General features: G+C 40.7%; 5 protein-coding genes and 1 long non-coding RNA gene across 9 annotated transcripts; 4 read left to right on the top strand and 2 right to left on the bottom strand.

The window, feature by feature from the left end:
- The first annotated feature begins 2,630 nt into the window (after nt 1–2,630).
- Nucleotides 2,631–3,545, top strand: LOC136283334 (uncharacterized). The gene has a single exon (XM_066171947.1). The coding sequence runs from the start codon at nt 2,631–2,633 to the stop codon at nt 3,543–3,545; it is 915 nt and encodes a 304-aa protein (XP_066028044.1).
- Nucleotides 3,546–3,647: 102 nt separating this feature from the next.
- Nucleotides 3,648–4,964, top strand: LOC131796213 (uncharacterized). Its single transcript, XM_059113829.2, has one exon. It carries the CDS (start codon nt 3,648–3,650, stop codon nt 4,962–4,964), a length of 1,317 nt encoding a protein of 438 aa, XP_058969812.2.
- Nucleotides 4,965–5,144: 180 nt separating this feature from the next.
- On the top strand, nt 5,145–5,654 carry LOC136283333 (uncharacterized). The gene has a single exon (XM_066171945.1). It carries the CDS (start codon nt 5,145–5,147, stop codon nt 5,652–5,654), a length of 510 nt encoding a protein of 169 aa, XP_066028042.1.
- A 2,991-nt stretch (nt 5,655–8,645) lies between these two features.
- Nucleotides 8,646–16,629, bottom strand: LOC136283332 (uncharacterized). The gene is made up of 8 exons (XM_066171942.1): nt 16,586–16,629; nt 15,861–16,028; nt 12,815–13,749; nt 12,096–12,301; nt 10,936–11,063; nt 10,107–10,230; nt 9,834–9,931; nt 8,646–9,207 (listed from the first exon to the last, which is right to left on the bottom strand). Exons 1-8 carry the CDS (start codon nt 16,627–16,629, stop codon nt 9,138–9,140), a joined length of 1,773 nt encoding a protein of 590 aa, XP_066028039.1. The 3' UTR covers nt 8,646–9,137.
- LOC136283287 (RING finger and CHY zinc finger domain-containing protein 1-like) lies at nt 14,010–15,787 on the bottom strand. The gene is made up of 3 exons (XM_066171849.1): nt 15,524–15,787; nt 14,839–14,966; nt 14,010–14,151 (listed from the first exon to the last, which is right to left on the bottom strand). The coding sequence occupies exons 1-3, from the start codon at nt 15,785–15,787 to the stop codon at nt 14,010–14,012; spliced, it is 534 nt and encodes a 177-aa protein (XP_066027946.1).
- A 781-nt stretch (nt 16,630–17,410) lies between the features above and the next one.
- On the top strand, nt 17,411–22,964 carry LOC136283614 (uncharacterized). Of its 4 annotated transcripts, none has more exons than XR_010718883.1 (5): nt 17,411–17,754; nt 17,873–18,033; nt 20,981–21,023; nt 21,593–21,733; nt 22,394–22,964. It is a non-coding gene; the product is annotated as an uncharacterized lncRNA (long non-coding RNA). The 4 variants fall into 4 exon arrangements; XR_010718884.1 differs by lacking the exon at nt 20,981–21,023 and adding an exon at nt 22,087–22,154 and having other exon boundaries at nt 17,873–18,041; XR_010718882.1 differs by having other exon boundaries at nt 17,873–18,041.
- The last annotated feature ends 67 nt before the right edge of the window (nt 22,965–23,031 follow it).

Below are 23,031 nucleotides of genomic sequence, written 5' to 3'. Positions count from 1 at the left end.
AGACTTTAAATTTTTATTTAATTATAGGTTATGATAATTTGACACTGTAAAGCGCATTTGGGCGTAAGGAAAGTGCGCTATAGAAATAAATTATTATTATTATTATTATTATTATTATTACAAATGATTTTACTGTTTGGGACCGTAAATGTGGCCATAGGTGACCACATTAACATGTGTTTTTTATACAATAATCTGTGGCCATTTTCTCAGCCATAAAATAGAGGCCATAACAATGAGGTGACGGTATTACCAAGGTGGCCATAAGACAGGGTTCTCCTGTATTTATAGTGAATATAATTTTTATACATTGGAATGTTAGGAGCCACAATGTTTCATCTAAATTCTTCATTTTCAGTATGAAATCTGGGTGAAGCCAGCAGGAGAGCAGTCTTTTCTCTATGGGAATCTGTGACGCTTGCGACGAAAGACGAAACTTTGAGGGGTGTCGCTAAGGCGTGTTTGCTAAGTGTCGCTGATGTCGGGACTATTTTACAGATCGTAGTAAAACCACGAAAACCAAGATGACGGTTAAGTAAATCCGCGAACAAGACTTAGAAGACCGAATACGACTCTCGATTCGGATGGAGTTCGTAACGAAAGGATTCGAAGCCTCAAGAACACTCGAAGAGGTCACATAGCAAACGTAACTGCTAAAGTTAATGAAGTCATCGAATTACTTTTTGACGAAAGAAATTTAGAAGAAGTAAAAGAAAAACTTACAACCTCCAAAGAGGCCTTTCGTAAGTTTGGAGAAGCGCACAGAAATTATGCAGCGGAACTCGTAAACAAAGAAGAGAAGACTAAGTACATGGAGTATTTCAGCCGCGAAGAGGAGAAGTTTACTGAAATCTGTCGACAAGTACTAGACTGGATCTCGAGAGTCGAAGAAAACCTTTTGGCTGCTTCACTTCAAGTAGATTCCGAAGTAAACCCAGACGATTCCGTTAGCTGTGCAGATGCGAAAACTTCCTCCAAAGCTTCGAAGATTTCAAGACGCTCAAGTCGCGCCAGCTCACGCGCCAGTCGCACATCATCTCTCTTACTAGCCAGGGCAAAGGAAGCAGTTCGTGTTGCAGAACTTCAAGCAGAGCAAGCTATGTTAAAGAAGTGACAGGAATTGGAGGAGCAGAAGTTCCGCCTAAAGCAGGAAGAGTTGCGTCTTGATTTAGAAGCCGAGATTGCAAAGACAGCGGCAAAAGAACAAGCCTTGGCAGCTATAGTAACACAGCCACCCCCTTCCATGAATCTAAAGCCCGTGAAGTTGGAGAGGAAATTTAATCGCCAAGAAGAATTTAGTCCACCTCCGCGCGCGCAAAGCCATACAGCTTTAAATCCACTGGCACCCGAATGGCCACAAGCCAGAGCTACTGGTTCCGTACCGAACGAGCCCATCGCGAGCGAAAGGTCAATTGATGATCAGAGTACGTTGCAACGAGAACAAAATGCTCTGCAGATCCAGCAGAATCGGATCGTGGAAATGCTGACAGCCAATCAGAACAAAAGCAGACTTCCTCAGTCTCTTGTCCCAACATTTGATGGCAATCCTTTGGAGTATCACACCTTTGTTCGTTCCTTCGAGAGCTTAATCGAATCAAGAACGTCTATTAGTACGGAAAGACTGTATTACTTAGAACAGTACACTGCCGGGGACGTAAAGGAGCTTATACGTTCGTGTCATCATTTGCCACCCGACGAAGGGTACCGCGAGGCCTGCAGGCTGATGAAGAAGAAATTTGGTGACGAGTTTAGAATTGCGTCTGCATACGAATCCAAAGCATTGAATTGGCCTCCCATTAAGCCCGAGGATGGAACAGCTCTCAGTAGATTCTCTATCTACCTAGCTAGCTGTAGAAACGCGATGAAGGGCAGCCAGTATCTTCCAAGTTCGATCAGCCGGACAAGATTCAGAGACTAGTCCTCAAGCTTCCATACAATATGAAAGAAAGATGGCGTCGGCTTGTAGATAACATCATGGAGCTGCAGAAGAGGCCGGTTTAATTTGATGACGTCATCACCTTTGTTGACCGCGGGGCCAGAATAGCTACAAATCCTGTTTTTGGGAAAATTTCAGTGGACACGAAAGTGGTTACAAACGCCCGATTTCGCAAGGGCTCCCGGAAGACCGTGCAGACACCTGATAAACTTAGCTTTGCCGCACATGTTGACACCACTCTCAACTCCAAGGCAGGCACAAAGTCAAGTACCACTTCCAATGATCCCATTGAGACCCCTTCTGCAATTTCAGGCACGAGTTAGAAGTTTGCAGATCTTTAAGACGTCGCCCTTACCAGGAGCGCATTCAGTTCTTATTGTCCCAAGGTCTCTGCTTTGGATGTTTGTCGCGAGAGCACCTGGCGAAAGTCTGCCCGGAAAGAAAATCCTGCAAGATAGATGGCTGTCCTAAAAAGCATCCGACAGTCCTGCACACACAACCTCGGGAAAGACCCAAAGAGGACACCGCAGTCGGAAGTGGAATTGGAGTTGCTGATGGCACATCACAAGTGCGCAACGACATGGCATGTATTAACAACGCCTCCTGTAGCCTCACTGGGGCCGGATTTTCTCGGACAGGCATGGCTATCCTCCCAGTCGAAGTCAGACGTAGATGAAGCGAGAAAGCAATCACCATGTACGCCTTTCTAGACAACGGAAGCAGTTCTACCTTCTGCACAGAGGCTCTCATGAGGCAACTCGACATTAATAGTCCTAGGACAAAGATTTCCCTCACCACTCTGGAGAAAGAAGATAGCCTGGTTGATAGTTTTCTAGTGCATGACCTGGAGGTAACCGATTTAGACGAGAACTACATAGTAAAACTTCCCATTTTGTACACCAGAGAGGAGATACCAGTTTCAAAGGACGATATACCGTCACAAGAGGACGTCGACAGATGGCCCCACTTAGACGGTGTTTACCTGCCAACTGTTAATGCCGAGATTGGCGTGCTGATTGCCAGCGACGTACCAGAAGCCCTGGATCCACAAGAAGTGAAGAATAGTCAGCATGGTGGCCCTTACGCTACTAGAACTCGCTTGGGTTGGGCAGTTAATGGTCCTTTAAAGCGCGATCGACGGGGTTTGCGTGCAACCAGTTTCTTCGCTAAAGCTGTCACTGAGCTGTGTCAGATGGTCGAAGATTTCTATAACCGCGATTTTGGGGAGTCCATTGCTGATAGCAAGACTGAGCCGTCCCAGGAGAAGCGCCGCTTCATGAAACGTGCGAAGGAGTCCCTCACGTTAAAAGATGGACACTATGAAATTGCCCTACCCTTCAAAGATTTAAAGTGCCCAATTCCAAACAACCCTATTCAGGCTGAACAACGCGCCAGCTGGTTAAAGAAGAAGCTCGTGAAGAGTACCGCGTTACTTAAAGATTACACAACCTTCGTCGAGGAGCTTGTCGCAAAGGGGTACGCCCGAAGAGTTCCCCAGTATCAGAAGGAATCTAATTTCGTGGGAAAGACATGGTTCATCCCCTATCACGGTGTATACCACCCCCACAAGCCTGGGAAAATTCGCGTAGTATTTGACTGCTCTGCTTAGTACAAGGGAAAATCACTCAATGACTTGTTGTTGAACCGACCAGACCTCACAAATTCTCTTTTGGGGGTCCTCACCAGATTTCGGCAAGAGCATGTGGCAGTCATGGCGGACATCGAAGCGATGTTCCACCAGGTAAAGGTTCCAGACACTGACCGCTCCTTTCTCCGCTTTCTGTGGTGGCCGAATGGCGATTTGTCCTGTGCACTGAAAGAATACCAGATGTCAGTTCACTTGTTTGGTGCCGTATCTTCACCAGCTTGTGCTAATTTTGCACTCCTAAAGACGGCGGAAGATAACAGCCAACATTTCTCTGCCGATGTTACAAGCACCATCAGAAGAAACTTCTACGTCGATGACTGTCTGAAGTCATTGCCTTCAGTCGAAGATGCTATTGCCCATGTCAGCGACTTGCGCAGCTTACTACAGCGAGGGGGCTTCCGACTAACGAAATGGATCAGCAGTAATCGGGAGGTTCTTGAGACTATACCAGAACCAGAGCGCGCACAGACCATCAAGGAGATCAGCCTCCAACATGTAGTTGAACGAGCACTCGGTGTGCAATGGAGAGTAAACACCGATACATTTGGCTTCGACGTCAATGTCAAAGAAAGGCCCCCTACGCAGAGAGGTATCTTGTCCATTATTGGATCAGTGTTCGACACCTTTGGTTTCGCTGCACCGTTTGTCCTTACAGCCAAGAAAATTCTACAAGACCTTTGCAAGATGAAATTGGGCTGGGATGAGGAAATACCTCCAGAGTACAATGTACGTTGGCAAAAATGGCTTATAGACCTTCCTATGCTGTCAAAGCTTGCGATCGACCGTTGTTTTAAACCAGCCAACTTTGGGACCATCGCTTATAGCCAGTTACACCATTTTTCAGACGCTTCAGAGATTGGTTTTGGTTCAGTATCTTACCTGCGCCTGGTTGATATCAACAATAGAGTCCATTGCGCCATCCTTCAAGGAAAGTCACGGCTCGCACCTTTGAAGAAATTTATTGTTCCTCGATTAGAGCTTTCAGCGGCAACAGTGTCGGTGCGGTCAGACAAAGCCACAAAGAGAGAGCTAGAACTCCCGCTTACCGAGCCATCAGTTTTCTGGACGGATAGTACATCAGTGTTACGTTATGTGAACAATGAAGACAAGAGATTTCACACATTTGTAGCTAACCGCATCGCAATCATTCGGGACGGATCCGACCCTAACCAGTGGAGGTATGTGAGTGGAGAATCTAATCCAGGCGACGACCTCTCAAGAGGGCTATCAGCAGAGACACTGCTTGACCGCGAACGATGGGTAAAGGGGCCGGAATTTCTCTGGATGCGAATGGAGGTGTGGCCTCGAAACCCCACGATGCTAGATAGCATTCCAGATGCCGATCCAGAAGTGAAAGTAGAAGCCAATTCTTTTATGTAATCGGCAAGGGAGCCATTTGGTCTTTTAGCAAAGTATTTCCAGCGTACCTCGTCCTGGTACAGGCTGAAAAAATCAGTTGCCTGGTTCTTGCGTTACCGTGAGAAGTTACGAGCCGCCAGCAAGGGTGAAAAACCAAGGAAGTCGCATACAGGGACGATCTTGTCTATCTCCGTTGAAGAAATGAGAGCAGCAGAGCTAGAAATCCTAAAGGCTATTCAACGCCATCATTTTCCTGAAGAAATGCGCTCCGTCACAAGGTCTGGAAGTACTGTAAAAAAGTCCAGTTGCTTACGAAGCTTAGATCCAATACTGGTTGACGGCTTACTGCGTGTCGGAGGAAGACTTAGACTGGCCCAGGCGTCTTTTGACAGTAAACATCAAATCATCCTTCCAAAGAATAACCACGTGTCCAACCTTTTGATAGAGCACTTTCACCTTATCTCTGGTCACTCTGGCAGAGAGTACGTTTTGAGTCTTTTGTGCGAACGATTTTGGGTAATCGAGGGAAGCTCTGCTGTGAGAAGAATACTGTCTAAATGTGTTAGTTGCCTTCGCCGTCAGGTGCCAGTTCTCGAGCAGAAGATGGCTGACCTTCCTGAGGACCGTCATACACCAGACCAGCCACCCTTCACAACAGTCGGCTTTGATTGCTTTGGACCCTTTCACGTTCGAACACCCGGAAGATCTTAAATGCTCTCCTCAAGCAACAGACTCTCGACGACGAAGCGTTAGTCACTCTCATGTGTGAAGTTGAGTCGATCATTAATGGAAGGCCAATAACGAAAGTATCTGAAGATGCGAAGGATTTGGAACCCCTCACCCCCAATCACTTGCTGCTTTTGAAATTTGGATCAGTTTTGCCTCCAGGGACCTTTAGAAAGAAAGACATCTTTAGCCGTAGAAGATGGCGTCAAGTTTAGTACATGGCTGACCAGTTCTGGAGGCGATGATCTAAGGAATATCTGCCCCTCTTGCAGCAACGCCAAAAGTGGCATTATCCGCGCAGGAACGTAGCTGTCGGCGATATCGTACTGATGGAGGACGATACCTCTCCGAGGAATTGTTGGCCGATGGCTAGAGTGGTTGAAGCAATACCAGGCAGAGATGGACGCGTTCGCCTCGTAAAGTTAAAAACAAGAACATCATTGTTGGACCGACCCATTGACAAGTGCGTTCTTCTCCAAGCCGCTGAAGAGAGCTTAACTCATTAAGAACTTTAAGTTTGAACTTTAAGTTCAGCCCAGAGTTGAGACTTGCTTTTATGAGAACTTTGTATTATTGTAGTTTTCGAATTTGCTGTTTGCAAATGCTTTTCAGCGCATAGCAGTTCCTTTCGGTTCGCACTTGTTATGTATTTTATCGTTACTTCATGGCCTAGAATCCATTAAGTTAAGCCGTTTAGATCTAATATCAGTAATGTATTTAAGTGTTTCGCGCGCCTCAACACTTAGGGGCCGGTGTAGATCGCAACGCCTTACATTCTTTTTCGTTTGTTTATTGTTCTTGTGCAAGAGTGCTAATTGTAGTAAAATTTTGTGTGCGCTTTCTTTGTGTCATTGCGCAACGTTGCGTAACGTAGCATGTATTTAACCGTATTGTTCATCGTAGTTTGGGGCAGTTTTGCACTGTAGTTTCGTCGAGTGTAGTTTCGTATATTTGTTCTTTTCGCTTCGTGCAGTTTGTTCGCCACTAGGCAGGATCTATAACATCGCAACAAATGTAAGTTTTGTATCATGCAGTTTTCTTCGTTGTTTTCGTTGTAGCTTTCCTTGTGTATTCAGTCTAGTTTATATTATAATAGTTTTCGTTCGCTGTTTTATTTGCAGCTTTAACCGTACCGTGTCGTTTCGTTCCGCGTTAAAAATTGCGCTAGAATTAGTTAGTATTGGTCGCCAGTGGCAGTTACAAGTTGTACTATTCTACAACACAGTACAAATGTGCGCTATCGCCCAAGGTGAAAAACTAAACTTAAACACATTGAAATAAAACTAAGAAATTACTTACATATCGGTCCCGCTTGTGCCAAAGCTTTAGAACGAAAGAACGAAGGTACTGCTATTCAAGGCGAAATCTTGTGAAACTCTGGCTTAAAGGGACGCTAACTTAGCTTTTATATGCGCGTGGTGACGCTAAAAGATCCGATTACAAACCAATAGAAAAAAGATAAACATTGTAACTACGATCGTAACAAGGCACACGAAGTAATTGATAATTGATCTAATCAAAAAACTGTTCTTTTGTTCGATATCCTTAACAGAATCATTTTTTGATGTCTGGCCTTGGGAGGATAACAGAAAACACACCACAGTACCAAGGAGTTATTGTATACTCTATCAATGACCTACCACTGGTGAGTGAAAAAAACTATCATCTTGAAGGGAGATTTTGTTTACATGTATCAAAATGGGATGGAATTTCTCCAAACATGTGAAAATATAGCACAGTTGACCCTTTGAGAGGAAGAGTGACAAGGTTCTAATTCCTCCTCACAATTTATTCCTTGAATCAGTTCACAAGAATAAAGGAAATGATCAGCAACTAAGATAGCTCCTGATGGTTTTACAAATTCTCCTTGTTAGAACCTAGAAAATATGTAGAGAACAGTATGGAGAGTATTCATAATGATGTTAGGGTGTAAAGGGTTAATGACTTGTGATGTAAGAAGAGAAATATGGAAATCCTTACCCATGATAGTTTGTGATTAGATGGTCTTCCCTTGAATATAAGCCCAGGAGGTGGGGGAAGGGAATTATGGAATTCATAAAGAAATGAGGTCAGTGATTGTTGGAATTTATTATAAAAACCTTTAAATTCAATTGTATGGGTGTGGCTTCTAATTTCACCCACCAGAGGTGCATCAAACATGATAGGGCATTTATGTGGTAGAGCATTTTTGTAGAATAATTTCTCCATAAAAGGTCTGAAAGCTACCAGTGCTATTCTTTGTCTTGTACTAGGACCCCAAGGAGTACCACAATGCAAAAATTTAAAGTTTCCATCATTTTTTTCCAGGGATTCAAGTGTGCTGGACCATCTACAAGGCTCATATGATATGGCACTTTTCTAAAATGTAGGATTAGCAATAGAGAACGCATTCAGTGTGGCAAAAACAATTTAATCAAAACTTCAAATACACCAAAAAATTCGTTTATTGAGCACTTCCCTCTCAAAGAATGGGGAAATCTCTTGAAATAGCTGCACTTCCTAATTTTTTTTATTTTAGGTTTTTGGTGCCATGTCTCGTTCAACACAAGATTGTTGCCAAGCAAATCCTACAGATATCATGTGTTTCCATCAAGCTGATTTTGGGGAATACTTGAGATCTGAGGACACTTTGACATAACAACTGAGAACAATAAAAGATCAGTTTTTAGGAATTTTTATCTTTTAATTTGAAATTGTAATAACATTGACCTGTAGCTAAAAATGAACCCTTTACACCCTAACATCACTAAAGGTCTTTTCCATACTGTTCCCCATACATTTTTTAAGATACTGACAAGGAGAATTTGTGTAACAATCAACAGCTGTTGCTGCTGATAATTTTCTTTATTCTCAAGACCTTACTGCATGATTCAGGGTTGATCCTGTAAGGAGAAATTAGATGCTAGTCACTCTAAAGGGTTAAAGGGTTGAGTTTAGAAATAACCTACTGCAGTCAGAGCAATAATCAGGACGAACGTATTTTTCAATATTTATTTTGTAGGATACTACTACTATCTTAAAATAATGTAATATTGTTTGTTCATGAACAAAACAAACCACCTGAAAAAAATTTAAATCAAGCCCTCTGTAGAAACTAATCCCCCGCCTAGCCCCAATCCATGCCGGTATCTATGTGAGTTTGACCTTCGCGTCTGGAGAACGTTATAGCAAACCTATTTGTTACAAAAGAAACTGTTCTTCAACCTCTTTGGGCAAGTTAGTAGGTATATCCCATCCACGCCATAAAAACGTGTCGTTAAACTGGATTTAAGTGAAACAAACAGAGACCTAAAGAACTGAGAATGTTTCCATACATTTCAAGTAGCGTATTAAAAAGACCCATAATAATTAGTTTGAAATAATTTCGCTTTTATAACTTCTTTTTTGTTTCCAACCACTTTAAGTTATATTTCTAACGTGGCATCTTGATTGTGTTTAGCACTTTGTAGTGGAGAATTCAAGCTTGTATTAACCATCTTGGCTTGGATCCTCTGTTTCGTGACCTTCCACAGGGTGGCGGCACATCGGGCAAGTAAGACTAAAAGCAAAAGAAAAAGAAACTGTAAGATACAGAGCTCTCAAAGTACACTCCTCTAAAGGCGGGAAGAAAAGGAGTGATTATGTCGCAGATAGGGTTAGTTTTGTATCTGATTGGTCGAGATGTAGTTTTCTGGACCAATCACAGAGCGAAGTGATGGAAAGCCAACGTAATCCCGGTTACTTGTGACACTCGTTTAGAATTACTCATAACCAATAAGAATTCAAAGTCAGGAAAGTGCGCGAAAACGTGAATGACCAAGCCGAAATTGCTTTTAGTTTTGTACTTGATTTATTGAGAAGCTGGCTCGAGTTTCCTGCCAAACCAAAGTTATCCTGGATTTCTTTCGACATTGACGAACAAACTGCCGTTTGATACTGTACCTCATTGCGTAACACAGCACTAATTGTTACACCCACAGAATATCCGGGTTTTATGTTTACATCACTACAGCATAATGGCGTGTTCATTGCATCAAGTAAGAGAAGTCTTGATACATCAACTGACAACTACGGAAACGGTTTCATTACGACAGCACCACCACCATTACTTAAGTTATACTCTCGTTTATTAATATCCTGTAAAACGTTATGAACAGTTACTTTGGACTATCTAAACATACTTACACGCGATTCTGTATCTCTGCATAAAACATCATTCTAGAGCCACACTCTTTATGAACCTTATGTGAGCATGGCATGATTTGGCCACCGGTGAACACCTCCTGAAATAGCATGCAGAATTTAACGTGTCAGTAACACTCGTACCCAGACATTTTCATTATTAAGAGCTGTCTCCTAGGGCTTCAGACGTCTTTTAAGATCTTTGCTACAAAGCATAAATTCCCACCTGTGTTTGGAGCAATTTAAAAGTGTGGAATATGATCTATATATAATTACCTCAAAGCAGATGCAACAATTGTCAAGTTGTCCTGAGTTCAGCCGACATTTGTGTTTTCCCTCCATTTGCTTCCCCATGCAAACATTGCACACGTCGCAGTGAAAGGATGTGTCCTTGTTTAAGCTGAAACAACAGTTTGATTAAATGAAATGATAGGGCCATCACGTCACTAACGTTATTCTAAGCCGGCGGATGTTTCTCCCAAAGCAAAAACCATTCTATCGTTTTCTTCTTTCAATCTATGTTACGTCTCTTTATGACCTTTTGGAAATTGTTCCAAATGTTGTTGCGCAATGCAATACTTTGCATTACTTCGCTCTCAATAGCACTCGGGATAGATTTTGTTGGCCAGGCACAGATTTTCTTCGCCTGGAGAAATATTCAATAGCACTTAAAGAAACGTTTGGAGCGCACGAGTTAACAGTACTTATAACAGCCTTTGTTGTATTCCCTTAAAACTATCTCTTTTAGGTTTAAAGAAAACAATACGTTCTAAAAAGGATTTTGACTCTGCATATAACTGGATGTTTTGAATGTATAGCATACGGGATAATGAACGTGTCACTAAGTCGTTTTATATTATAAGCTCAGTTCTGCACGCATTCTGGTTGGTTCTCACTTATGATCTATTGGAGAACAGACGTATAGATGACGTCATCATTAAAACTTGTTTTAATTCTTTATTATCAGTGACACACTCGGCTGCGCCTCGTGCGCCACTTTTTTGTTCTGACCACATTTTGACGTCCTCTGTGATCTATTACTGAACAGACGCATGGCAACTTGGAATCTATTTGTTGAGTATAATTCAATTGAAAAACAACTTACCGGCAGATTTTACACTTCTCACAGTGGAAAGGGTTCTTGTCAATACCCATAAAATGCTTACACTTTGGGCAGAAATATTCTGACAATTTTACGCCACAGCGTTTGCAGGTTTGACTTTCTTCGTTTATCTGAATTAGATTAGAATATCATCAGTCAGAGGGTGTTACGTTAAAAAGTGATTTTTAATTTCAGAATGTTGCAAAGAAGTTGTTTATCCCTCTATCAGTTAAGCTAAACATTGCGTCACAAGCAATCTAGAGCAATTTATATAGAGGCATGATTTAAACAGTTGCCTATTGGAGCCGAGTTCTCTTGTTTCAACTAAGTGACGATAATAACCCGGCAGGTTAAATTGATTTCCCGTAATAGAAGTGTAGGATCAAGCTAAAAGCCTCGCACCAACTTCTCACCCAATCAGATGCCAAACCAAAACCAGTGGGGACCTGGCCAAAATTGTTTTCCCGCGCTGCTTGGCCTTCGTGCTTACAAGGAATTTGTTTTCAACGTCGCTCAAGCCGTAGTCTTTCTATTGCTCTTGGTTTTCTGATTAATCTGAAGTTAGATGTAACTCACTCCCATGGGATCTTAACGTCAGGTATTTGGGATGAAATCGGGTTTTTATGATTTTGTTTCTCTAAGCTACTTCATTACGACTAGTTATAGTTCTCACTAGAGCTGCCCCCGCCCTACAGTACCATTTTCTTTTTTTTTTTTTGAGTTGGGCTTGTTGTTTACAGTTGTGTAGTTATGACCATTTGCGGGAAAAACGTTGATACCTTGCGGCCGTGCAAGCGATCAAATCGAGATTTTTTTTGGTTACGATCAACCGAAAACACCTACATTCTCTCTTCTCCAGTCTTCCTCAATACTAGGACAAATCTCGTGTCAAGGACGCCGATCCTAAAAGTCCTCGCACGCGTGTCTTTTTACTGGCAGCCCATGACCATTTGCGCGAAAAACGTTGATGCCTTGCGGCCGTGCAAGCGATCAAATCGAGATTTTTTCTGGTTATGATCTACCAAAAATACCCACATTCCCTCTTCTCCAGTCTTCCTCTATATTACGCGGGGAGTCCTAAGGTGCCTCCTCGGGTTTTTGGCCCTCTGGGGCCAAAAACCCTGCGGGGGCAACAAGATTCCAAGAATGCAAAAGATACTAACCTCTTCTTCGCGTCCACAATTTCTGCACTTGACATGCGTCGCATGACGTGCCTTCTTATGATTAGCAGGGCATATCCCCGATAAATTATGACAGTGTTGGCACGGATAAAACATTGCGCAACATGAAAACTTGACCGTGCAATGTCTCTGGTAATGCTCACACTGCCAGAATGGAGTCTCCTGAAGTGACAAAGGCAAACCACTAAGTGCTGGAACAACTCCATCGGAGGTCCAGTACCTGTTGAAGTCCCCAACGCGTTGTTGTCCATGACTACAAAACAAATCAATAGTGGAAGTACCAAAACTTGGTATGGTAACGGCTGAATTTCTCACAGGGGGCGCCAATGGTCTGACTCCAGGTGAAGGCTGAGTCTCACTTCCTACAGAAACGTTTTCAAACCTTGAACAGCCAGTTTGATGTTTGTTTCTTGGCAGGTTTTCATTTCGGTCAGGCCAATCAGTGCCTCGGCTGGGAAACTGCCCCCTTGTTGGTGTCACAAGTTGGTAATTCACTGGCAATGGACCTGAGTGCCGTAGACTCTTTGCCCTGGAATATACATTCCCTAGCATCAACCTGCTTCTTTCTGATGCTGCCTGAGTCTTATTTCCTACAGAAACGTTTTCAAACCTTGGAAACGTTTCCTCTCTTTGCTTCTTTTCTCTCGTATCCCTATGTCTTTGTGCCACCTCTCTTTGCTTCCTTGATCTTGCATCCTTATGTCTTTGTGCCACCTCTCTTAGCTTCCTTGATCTTGCGTCCTTATGTCTTTGTGCCACCTCTCTTTGCTTCCTTGATCTTGCGTCCTTATGTCTTTGTGCCACCTCTCTTTGCTCCCTTGATCTTGTATCCGTATGTCTTTGTGCCACCTCTCTTTGCTTCCTTGATCTTGCATCCCTATGTCTTTGCGCCACCTCTCTTTGTTTCCTTGATCTTGTATCCTTATGTCTTTGTGGCGACTCTCTTTGCTTCCTTGATCTTGTATCCCTATGTCTTTGTGGCGCCTCTCTCTGCTTTTTGGTTCGATCTTCTCGCTCTTTAGGAACTCTATCGATTTCAGCCACTTGTTGTTCTAGAGGAACCAGTGAAGGGTACCTGAGCGATACTGAGGCAAATGAATCGCCCCGTTGATAATTGAATAGGCCATGGCTCCTCAAGCTTTCCTCTCGTCTCTCTGAATAAACCATTTCTGTTGAAGTCAAACCTCCATTTGCTTGGGTATCCCCATGGGAGGGCCTGTACATGTGGAAGTCCCCTACGCCTTCTTGTCCATGACTGCTAAACTCATCCTTAGTGGAAGTAACTGGGGCTACACTTCCTGAAGTCGTGCTTGAAGAGAATTGCCGAGTGTTGGTATGAAAATCTGGTGTGGTAACGGCTGGATACCTCACAGGGGGCGCCAATGGTCTGACTCCAAGTGAAGGTGATGCAGCCTGAGTCTTATTTCCTACAGAAACGTTTTCAAACCTTGAAAAGTCAGTTTGATGTTTGTTACTTGGCAGGTTTTCATTTTGGTTAGGCCAGTCAGTGCCTCGGCTGAAGCTAAAGACAATGGGGAACTGCCCCCTTGTTGGTGTCACACGTTGGTAATTCACTGGCAATGGACCACTATGCCGTAGACTCACCTCACTGGAATATACATTCCCTAGCATCAACCTGCTTCTTTCTGAAGGGGGGGGGCTAAAAAGTGAGGAGGAGGCGTCACTAATGGTTGTAGGATATTGGGTCCAATCATTTGAATGCTTGTGGCTCACTGGCGTTCTGTAGCATTCTGATGGGTTCTTTGGAAAGTAAAACAAAATATGCAAAGGGTGTCAATGATAAAGCTGGTACTTTTTTTTTGTGCTTTTGGTGTCCTTTAAGACCTTTGCCACAAAGCGTAAATTCCCGGCTGTGTTTGAAGCAATTTAAAAGTATTAAATATGATCTATAATTACCTCCAAGCAGATGCAACAATCGTCGTGTCCTGAGTTCGGCCGACATTCGTGTTTTCCCTCCATTCGCTTCTCCATGCAAACATTGCACACGTCGCAGTGAAATGATCTGTCCTTGTAAAAGCTGAAAAGCAGTTTGGTTAAATAAAATGATAGGGTTATCACGCCACTAACGTTATTCCAAGCCGGCGGATGTTTCTCTCAAAGCAAAAACTATTGCAATGTTCTTTGCAAAGGTAAAACAGGCCAGTGCTCAACGTGTCGTTTTCTTCTTTCAATCTATGTTACGTCTCTTTATGACCTTTTGGAAATTATTCAAAATGTTATTGTGCAATGCAAAACTTTGCATCACTTCGCTCTCAATAGCACTCGGAACAGATTTTGTTGGCAAAGCAGAGTGGCCTCAGTTTCACGAACCGAGATTTGCTTCGTCTGGAGAAATATTCAGTGGCACTTAAAGAAACGTTTGGAGGGCGCAGGAGTTAACAGTACTTATAACAGCCTTTGTTGTATTCCCTTAAAACTGTCTCTTTTAGTTTTAAAGAAAACAATACGTTCTAAAAAGGATTTTGACTCTGCATATAACTGGATGTTTTGAATGTATAGCATACGGGGTAATGAACGTGTCACTAAGTCGTTTTATATTATAAGCTCAGTTCTGCACGCATTCTGGTTGGTTCTCACTTATGATCTATTGGAGAACAGACGTATAGATGACGTCATCATTAAAACTTGTTTTAATTCTTTATTATATAAAACAAATAGATTCCAAGTTGCCGTGCGTCTGTTCAGTAATAAATCAACAACTTACCGGCAGATTTTACACTTCTCACAGTGGAAAGGGTTCTTGTCAATACCCATAAAATGCTTACACTTTGGGCAGAAATATTCTGACAATTTTACGCCACAGCGTTTGCAGGTTTGACTTTCTTCGTTTATCTGAATTAGATTAGAATATCATCAGTCAGAGGGTGTTACGTTAAAAAGTGATTTTTAATTTCAGAATGTTGCAAAGAAGTTGTTTATCCCTCTATCAGTTAAGCTAAACATTGCGTCACAAGCAATATCTAGAGCAATTTATATAGAGGCATGATTTAAACAGTTGCCTATTGGAGCCAAGTTCTCTTGTTTCAACTAAGTGACGATAATAACCCAGCATATGACATTGATTTCCCTACATAACTGTAGGATCAAGCTAAAAGCCTCGCACCAACTTCTCACCCAATCAGATGCCAAACCAAAACCAGTGGGGACCTGGCCAAAATTATTTTCCCGCGCTGATCAGCCTTCGTGCTTACAAGAAATTCGTTTTCAACGTCGCTCAAGGCGAAGGCTTTCTATTGCTCTTGGTTTTCTGATTAATCTGAAGTTAGATGTAACTCACCCCCATGGGATCTTAACGTCAGGTATTTTGGGATAAAATCGGGTTTTTTATGACTTTATTTCTCTATGCTACTTCATTACGACAAGATTCCAAGAATGCAAAAGATACTAACCTCTTCTTCGCGTCCACAACTTCTGCACTTGACATGCGTCGCATGACGTGCCTTCTTATCATTAGCAGGGCATGTCTCCGATAAATTGTGACAGCGTTCGCACGGATAAAACACTCCGCAACATGGAAACTTGACAGTACAACGTCTCTGGTAATGCTCACACTGCCAGGGTGGAGTCTCCTGAAGTGGCAGGCTCTCCTCTGCGGTTCTGTCTTCTCTTACTTTTGTTTCCCTTTTTCTTCGCTCTTTCAATTCTCTTTCCATTCCCTCTCTATTTCCTCTCTCATCTCTTTCTCTCGTTTCTCTCATTTCTCTCTGTGCATACTCTATCGTCAACCCGCTTCTTTCTGGAACCGGTGAGCGGGGGAGGCTCGAAAGTGAGGATGAGCTGCTATTGCTGGCAATAAGACGTTGGGTCCAATCGTTTGAATTCCTGTTGCTCACTGACATTCTGTACGATTGCAATAGCACGCTCCCTGTGAACTTTGTGTAAGCTGAACGCGTCCTGAAATAACGAGCAGAATAAAAAGTGTCAATAACACTCGTGCAGAAAGGTACACGTATCCTCGTCTGCGTTTTTTTTATGTTACGTTTTTAAATAAGCTTTTTTTCCTTACCCGAAATCTTGTGAGGCCATGCATTTCGTTTAAAAAAATAGGCGTTGCCTCGTGTTGACAAATTTATTCGATGACAAGAATCGTGATTGACATTAATTCAATAGACTGATTTAAAAGCGTCAGATTATTATGTTTTAAGTCAGCTTTTCAGCAGAAGCGAAGTGAGAAAGAAGTTATTTTGTTATCGTTTTTCTGTCTCTAAATCTGCTAACCTGGAGAATCTGCTAACCCGTAAAGTGAGACGGTTGTAACGACCCGCCACAGAAGTAAGTTTATATTGAAGTTTTTGAATTTAGTTACAAGATTAACACAAGTTGCATATAGCATAAGCTGGATGAGGCAAGCTACAAGGGGAGAAAAAAAGATTGATCATTTATACCAATAGAAAGCTTCTGGTACTAATTGCATTTTCTTGAATACCAGCTAGGCTCAGTAAATGTCACACCTATCCATTCTGTCAATAGTAGCAACTATATGTAGTGGGGTCATAGCTCCCTTGACAGCAGGGAACATAAAAGTTAATTCCTATCATCAGTCTCGTTTGTTCTAATTGCGAATTATAAATGTATTTCTTTTAGATCGAATAATTATTAAAGCTTGGCTTAATATTATACGGTTCGTGGGTTTGTCGAGTAAGGAAACATTACTGTGCATAAATTACATGCAAGCGTCACAAGAAGGATACTCAAGAATCATGAATCCTTTGAATGTATTTTAAAAAACTTGAAATGTTAAAATTTTGCTTAGTTGTAGTGTACATTGTGTGTTATCATTAGGTATAATTGGTTTGTCCTTACGAGCTGCCTTTTTTTAAGGAAAATGTTTTTGAAAGTTTTTCTTGCGAAGATTGCGTTACGCGTTACAACCAAAACTTGCCCATTTTTCTATCTACCCTTTACACACTTACCTGTGAATAAACAAGGACAGACTTAGCTTCAAGCAACAATTTGGCTTTAATGAAGACGTATGACCAGACAAAACAGGGATAGCTTGCCCACCAACCTAAAATGGGTACGGTGATTGTGAAAATAATATTTATGCTAATTAGTACTACTGGGCTGATTTCGTTGTCCTTAGAGTGGTCTTTGGTGATCCTTAAAAAGTCGTGGTGTAAGTATTCAAGAACAAATGTAACATTGACGGTTTGTCGCAAAAATTACATCCATCCCTACGTAGTCGAGAGCCCATAAGTTTTTTGATTACGCCGCAAACTGCCTGGGGTACTTCGTCTGCGCATGCGCTGATAAAATTTGTTTAATGCGTGCCACTTTAATATTTCCAGCGCTTTTCCGCGGATTCTCACCTGGGCGATCGACACCTTTATGTAATATTTTTTGGAGAGAGATGAGAGAGTATAACAACCATTTCTAACTCTGTAGATACTCGTGGAGTTTGCTGGCTCTTCGGACGAGGACATTTTGATGGTCAAAGTGCGAACAAAACGCGAAAAAAGGCCGAAAACTTGAAGTTTGAGATTTGATTTGCTGACGATCTAGATGTGCACACGAGACAACAAACCTTGACGGTTAGTCTTAAGATGTGGATGTCTTACTTCTGTGAATCACGAAGTTGTATGTGGAGGCGATCTTGAGATATTCGTTACGATAATAGAAGGTAGTTTAGAATTTGATCTTATTTTACTTAAACTTTGATATAAAATTGCGTTACGTACGAGGTGGCCACCAAGCTTCAAATCACTTCAAATAACATCGTTTTTTCTTTCTCTTTGTAGTCACATAGAACACAAGGCTTTAAAAAATGTTCCAGCTTCAGGATTGAGTCGCTCTTACTACGACCTTTGGCGAATTCGTTTTTGGGAGGTTGAGATGGATTTTCCAAGTCATGGCTTAAAAGTGTCTTTGGTTTTTTTGCTCTCTAAGTCTGTTGCACATGGTATGTAGGTATGTGTCTTAACAACGGTTATAGTCTTGTCTCAATCATCTCCGGTTTTATCTTATTTTGTTGCTGTGTTTTGGTGAGAATTTTTCTAATTGCCTTTTCGAGCTTGAAGTGCTGACTAGAGGATAAACTTCGGTAAAACTTATTTATCACATGGGCCCCCAAATCCCTCACCACTGTCAGTTCGTTGGTTATTTACTTAGCTTTCGGCCTAACCAGTTCATTTACCTCAAAAAAAAGAGTGGGTTATGTCTCATAAGTTTAAACTGGTGCCGTTTTCATCATGTTCATGTGCTATTCGAAACGAATGGCGTCAGCTTCATTCTGTCCTATTTATTTCAGTAGAATACCTCTGCTATAAGAAATGAATTTTGAGTGGAAGTGTACTATGAAACTTGCAGGTTAAAATTATCAAACTCTCTGTGGTTCTTAAAATATGAGACGAGTGATACAACAGATGGATAATTACTCAAGGGGCTGGAACTCCTTGTTTCTTTAGAATGTTTACTACAGTATTTCTGTCATATTTAAAAACGAATTTCACGTTAAAATGTCTTCAAACTAGTTTGACTTGTATTTTACTTTGCCAGAAATATCGTGATCCTTCGATTTTTTTTCTTACTTGAGACTGATGATAGGAATTAACTTTTATGTTCTCTGCTGTCAAGGGAGATGTGACCCCACTACATATAGTTGCTACTATTGACAGAATGGATAGGTGTGACATTTACTGAGCCTAGCTGGTATTCAAGGGAATGTAATTAGTACCAGAAGCTTACTATTGGTATAAATGATCAATCTTTTTTTCTCCCCTTGTAACTTGCCTCATCCAGCTTATGCTATATGCAACTTGTGTTTAAATCTTATTCGCAACTGTAAAATTACCAATCAAGTTTTTGAAAGTTTTGTCCAAATTTTATTGGAAAAGAATATAAGGAGTGATCAGGTGAAATATTGTCATGTTCCTTACGAGTGCTGAGCTTCCAGTGAGAGCTATAAAATGTCTTAAGTGACTGATATGTGATTTGCCTGCTTTAAAATTGGCACAGCCAAACCCCTGGCTTGAAAACTATAAATTTCTTCAAATGAGCATCAAAGCCAGTGTCCATTACTGCAGAATATGCAATATCATAGTCCCCTTTTGACTTAAGTCTCATTTCTCTAAAATCTGATAGATGTAAATCATCCATTTTCACAAAGAGATCAATAAACCTCACCATATTAGTTTAATCTGACCTTATTTAGTCCTGTTCCCAGGAAAAAAAGACTTTTGGAAATATTTTGTTTTCTTATCCTCACTGTTAAATATCAGCCCTTCTGTTTCTTTGATGTTTGGCATGTAATAAGAGTCATTTCAGACCACTTAATTGTCACAGAACTCTTGGTTCTCTTCAAATGTAGGTTGGAGAATAAGGTTGGAAAGAGTATATATGATTTGTTGTGCAGTTGAAATGATAAATGAATATGAGTTTTATTGGGAAAAATTGATTTATTTAACTATTCATATTACAGCTGGAAGCCCAAACTAGTACTTGCTTTAATTCTCAATTTCTCCACATCATTGATCATATCTGATGATATTTCAGGGACTAATAATTGAAAAGACTTTTCCTTACTCTGATAAAATTCACAATTATTCATCCATTTCTAACAAACTCTTTGATCTAAGGTGACTATATCTCTAGTACTAATGTTGTCTTACTTTTCTTTACTTGACATTGACCTTTTTGTTTTGGTGACCGACCCTGCTGGTTGTGATTCATGTCAAAAAAAAACTTGTAACTTGAGATAGTAATGACACGATTAAAGTATACCATCCAATTTATTAGTGCTCTTGGACAGGCCTCTTGCATCCTTCACAACATCTACATCCAGAACGCCCAAACAATTACAAGACAACACTTGAAGTTGTTTGTACAATCTTTTGCTTTTGAAAATACCCTCCTTCCACACACCATGCAACAATTTTTAATGTTTAAATTTTTGCCACATCCATCTAAGTTACAGGAGGAAAAATGACAAGAAAAGTTGTCTCAAATACTCGATCCATTGTTGTTTTCTAACATATTTTCCTGCTTCTTTTCTTTCACAATTCTTTCGCAGAAAACTGATGCAGGCACATACCAGCAGTTTCTCGCATCAAACTAAAACTTACAGAACATGCACAACAAAATGCCCCTCAGCTTGGAAAGCTGGAAATTGTCGGCTATTTCAATATGGTGGACTATTCTGGTTACTCTATTTACGATTTACCTATAGTCAAGTGATGTGATTGAACCAGACATGAACATTATAACATGCTTTACATGTGAAGAATACATTGTTGAGTCTAAATCAAGGAAATTTTGCTAAATTTTGTATGGCTGCTTCCTTCACCCTCGACGATCTTAAGTTTCTTGTTCAGCAGAGTTTTAGCTTAACACTGTAGCTGCTAAGACCTGTGCTTGCAAGGGTAAACAAAACTTATGAATGGTATTGCCACTATAATGCCCTTGTCATAGTGCTACTGGTTAGAAAGATCCCCAAAATGAAATTTCTATTGTCTTGTACCTCTAGCCAGTAGGATCTCAGGAGGCTTTAAAGAATACTATTGGCTAGGGGTATAGCTTGCATATTAAGTCAACTTTGCCAAATAGTTACTACACCTTTGTACGGTTTGCTTCACGTTTAACTTTTTCTACACTCCAAATTAACCTTACACTCCTTTGAGTCACTTTTTTCATGAATATGTTTCCATTTATTTTTTATTTGGCCTTGTACCCCTAGCTGTCAGCTATCAGCTAGAGATAAAGCTTGCATATTTTAAGTCAACTTTGCCCAATTTTTGAAACCATTTGCTCCACAATTTCCTTTCCTGCACTCCAAATTGTAGTCTTACACCTCGGAATCATTTTATTTTAAGAATTCATTTCATTTTTTTTATTTGATCTTGAACCTCTAGCTGGTAAGATCTTTGGAGGCTTAGGAAATACTACTGGCCAGAGGTACTGCTTACATACTAGTCAACTTTGCCCAATTTTTAATATGGTTAGCTTACATTTCACTTTTCTGTACTTCAAATTTGTCTCACACTCCTTGGAATCACTTTTTTCAAGAATACATTTCCATTTATGGGTGTTTTACTGGGGCAGGATCAAACTTCGTAATCACAAGGGTCAAAATTTATTTCCTTTCATCATGTTTGTAATGAAAACAGGAAGGAGTGTTACTTACTTTGTAAAATAAATTGGCCGTTTGATCAGTAAGTGACAAAGATCAATGAAATTGATATGTTTCAAGCATTTTTGTTTTCTTAATTTAGTGGGATGAAATTATAAAGGATTGTACTGTTTGGGACTGTAAATGTGGCAATAGCTGACCACATTAACATGTGTTTTTTTATACAAAAATCTATGGCCATTTTCTCAGCCATAAAATAGAGGCCATAACAATGAGGTGACAGTATTACCAAGGTCGCCATAAGACTGGGTTCTCCTGTATTTATAATGAATATAGTTTTTATACATTGGAATGTTATGAGCTATAATGTTTCATGTTTGTTCTTCATTTCCAGTCTAAAATCTGGATGAAGCCAGCAGGAGAGCAGTCTTTTCTCTATGGGAATCACATCTTGAAGTCTGGCCTTGGGAGGATAACAGAAAACACACCACAGTACCAAGGAGTTATTGTATACTCTATGAATGACCTTCCATTGGTGAGTGAAAAAAAACTGTCATCTTGAAGGGAGATTTTGTATGCATGTATCAAAATGGGATGGAATTTCTCTAAACGTGTGAAAATATAGCACAGTTAACCATTTAAAGAGTGAGAAGGTTCTAATTCCTCTTCACAATTTATTCCTTGAATCAATTCACAAGAATAAAGGAAATGATCAGCAACTAAGACAGCTCTTGATGGCTTTACAAATTCTTCTTGTTAGAACCTAGAAAATGTAAAGAGAACAGTATGGAGAGTATGCATAATGATGTTAAGGGTGTAAAGGGTTAGTGACTTGTGATGTGAGGATAAGAAATATGGAAATCCTTACCCATGATAGTTTGTGATTAGATGGTCTTCCCTTGAATATAAGCCCATGTGGTGGGGGAAGGGAATTATGGAATTCATAAAGAAATGAGGTCAGTGATTGTTGGAATTTGTAATAAAAACCTTTAAATTCAATTGTATGGGTGTGGCTTCTAATTTCACCCACCAGAGATGCATCAAACATGATAGGGCATTTATGTGGTAGAGCATATTTGTAGAATAATTTCTCCATAAAAGGTCTGAAAGCTACCAGTGCTATTCTTTGTCTTGTACTAGGACCCCAAGGAGTACCACAATGCAAAAATTTAAAGTTTCCATCATTTTTTTCCAGGGATTCAAGTGTGCTGGACCATCTACAAGGCTCATATGATATGGCACTTTTCTAAAATGTAGGATTAGCAATAGAGAACGCATTCAGTGTGGCAAAAACGATTTAATCAAAACTTCAAATACACCAAAAAATTTGTTTATTGAGCACTTCCCTCTCAAAGAATGGGGAAATCTCTTGAAATAGCTGCACTTCCTAATTTTTTTTATTTTAGGTTTTTGGTGCCACGTCTCGTTCAACACAAGATTGTTGCCAAGCAAATCCTACAGATATCATGTGTTTCCATCAAGCTGATTTTGGGGAATACTTGAGATCTGAGGACACTTTGACATAACAACTGAGAACAATAAAAGATCAGTTTTTAGGCATTTTTATCTTTTAATTTGAAATTGTAATAACATTGACCTGTAGCTAAAAATGAACCCTTTACACCCTAACATCACTAAAGGTCTTTTCCATACTGTTCCCCATACATTTTTTAAGGTACTGACAAGGAGAATTTGTGTAACAATCAACAGCTGTTGCTGCTGATAATTTTCTTTATTCTCAAGACCTTACTGCATGATTCAGGGGTGATCCTGTAAGGAGAAATTAGATGCTAGTCACTCTAAAGGGTTAAAGGGTTGAGTTTAGAAATAACC

This window comes from Pocillopora verrucosa, chromosome 9 (assembly GCF_036669915.1).
Source record: "Pocillopora verrucosa isolate sample1 chromosome 9, ASM3666991v2, whole genome shotgun sequence".
Classification (NCBI taxonomy): Eukaryota; Metazoa; Cnidaria; class Anthozoa; order Scleractinia; family Pocilloporidae; genus Pocillopora; species Pocillopora verrucosa.
Note: the sequence above shows the minus strand (reverse complement) of the source record. Positions and strands in the feature narration are given on the sequence as shown.

What these genes read in the sequence shown, in the direction of transcription:
- LOC136283334 (XM_066171947.1), top strand. Translation starts at nt 2,631, where the DNA reads ATGTACGCCTTTCTAGACAACGGAAGCAGTTCTACCTTCTGCACAGAG.
- LOC131796213 (XM_059113829.2), top strand. Translation starts at nt 3,648, where the DNA reads ATGGCGGACATCGAAGCGATGTTCCACCAGGTAAAGGTTCCAGACACT.
- LOC136283333 (XM_066171945.1), top strand. Translation starts at nt 5,145, where the DNA reads ATGAGAGCAGCAGAGCTAGAAATCCTAAAGGCTATTCAACGCCATCAT.
- LOC136283287 (XM_066171849.1), bottom strand. Translation starts at nt 15,787, where the DNA reads ATGGAAAGAGAATTGAAAGAGCGAAGAAAAAGGGAAACAAAAGTAAGA. An exon ending in GTTGTGGACGCGAAGAAGAG is followed by an intron (nt 14,967 to 15,523) that starts GTTAGTATCTTT and finishes AATCTAATTCAG; the next exon opens with ATAAACGAAGAAAGTCAAAC. An exon ending in GAGAAGTGTAAAATCTGCCG is followed by an intron (nt 14,152 to 14,838) that starts GTAAGTTGTTGA and finishes ACTGCTTTTCAG; the next exon opens with CTTTTACAAGGACAGATCAT.
- LOC136283332 (XM_066171942.1), bottom strand. Translation starts at nt 16,629, where the DNA reads ATGACCCCACTACATATAGTTGCTACTATTGACAGAATGGATAG. An exon ending in ATTGTGGACGCGAAGAAGAG is followed by an intron (nt 11,064 to 12,095) that starts GTTAGTATCTTT and finishes AATCTAATTCAG; the next exon opens with ATAAACGAAGAAAGTCAAAC. An exon ending in ATTGTTGCATCTGCTTTGAG is followed by an intron (nt 9,932 to 10,106) that starts GTAATTATATAT and finishes ATGCTATTTCAG; the next exon opens with GAGGTGTTCACCGGTGGCCA.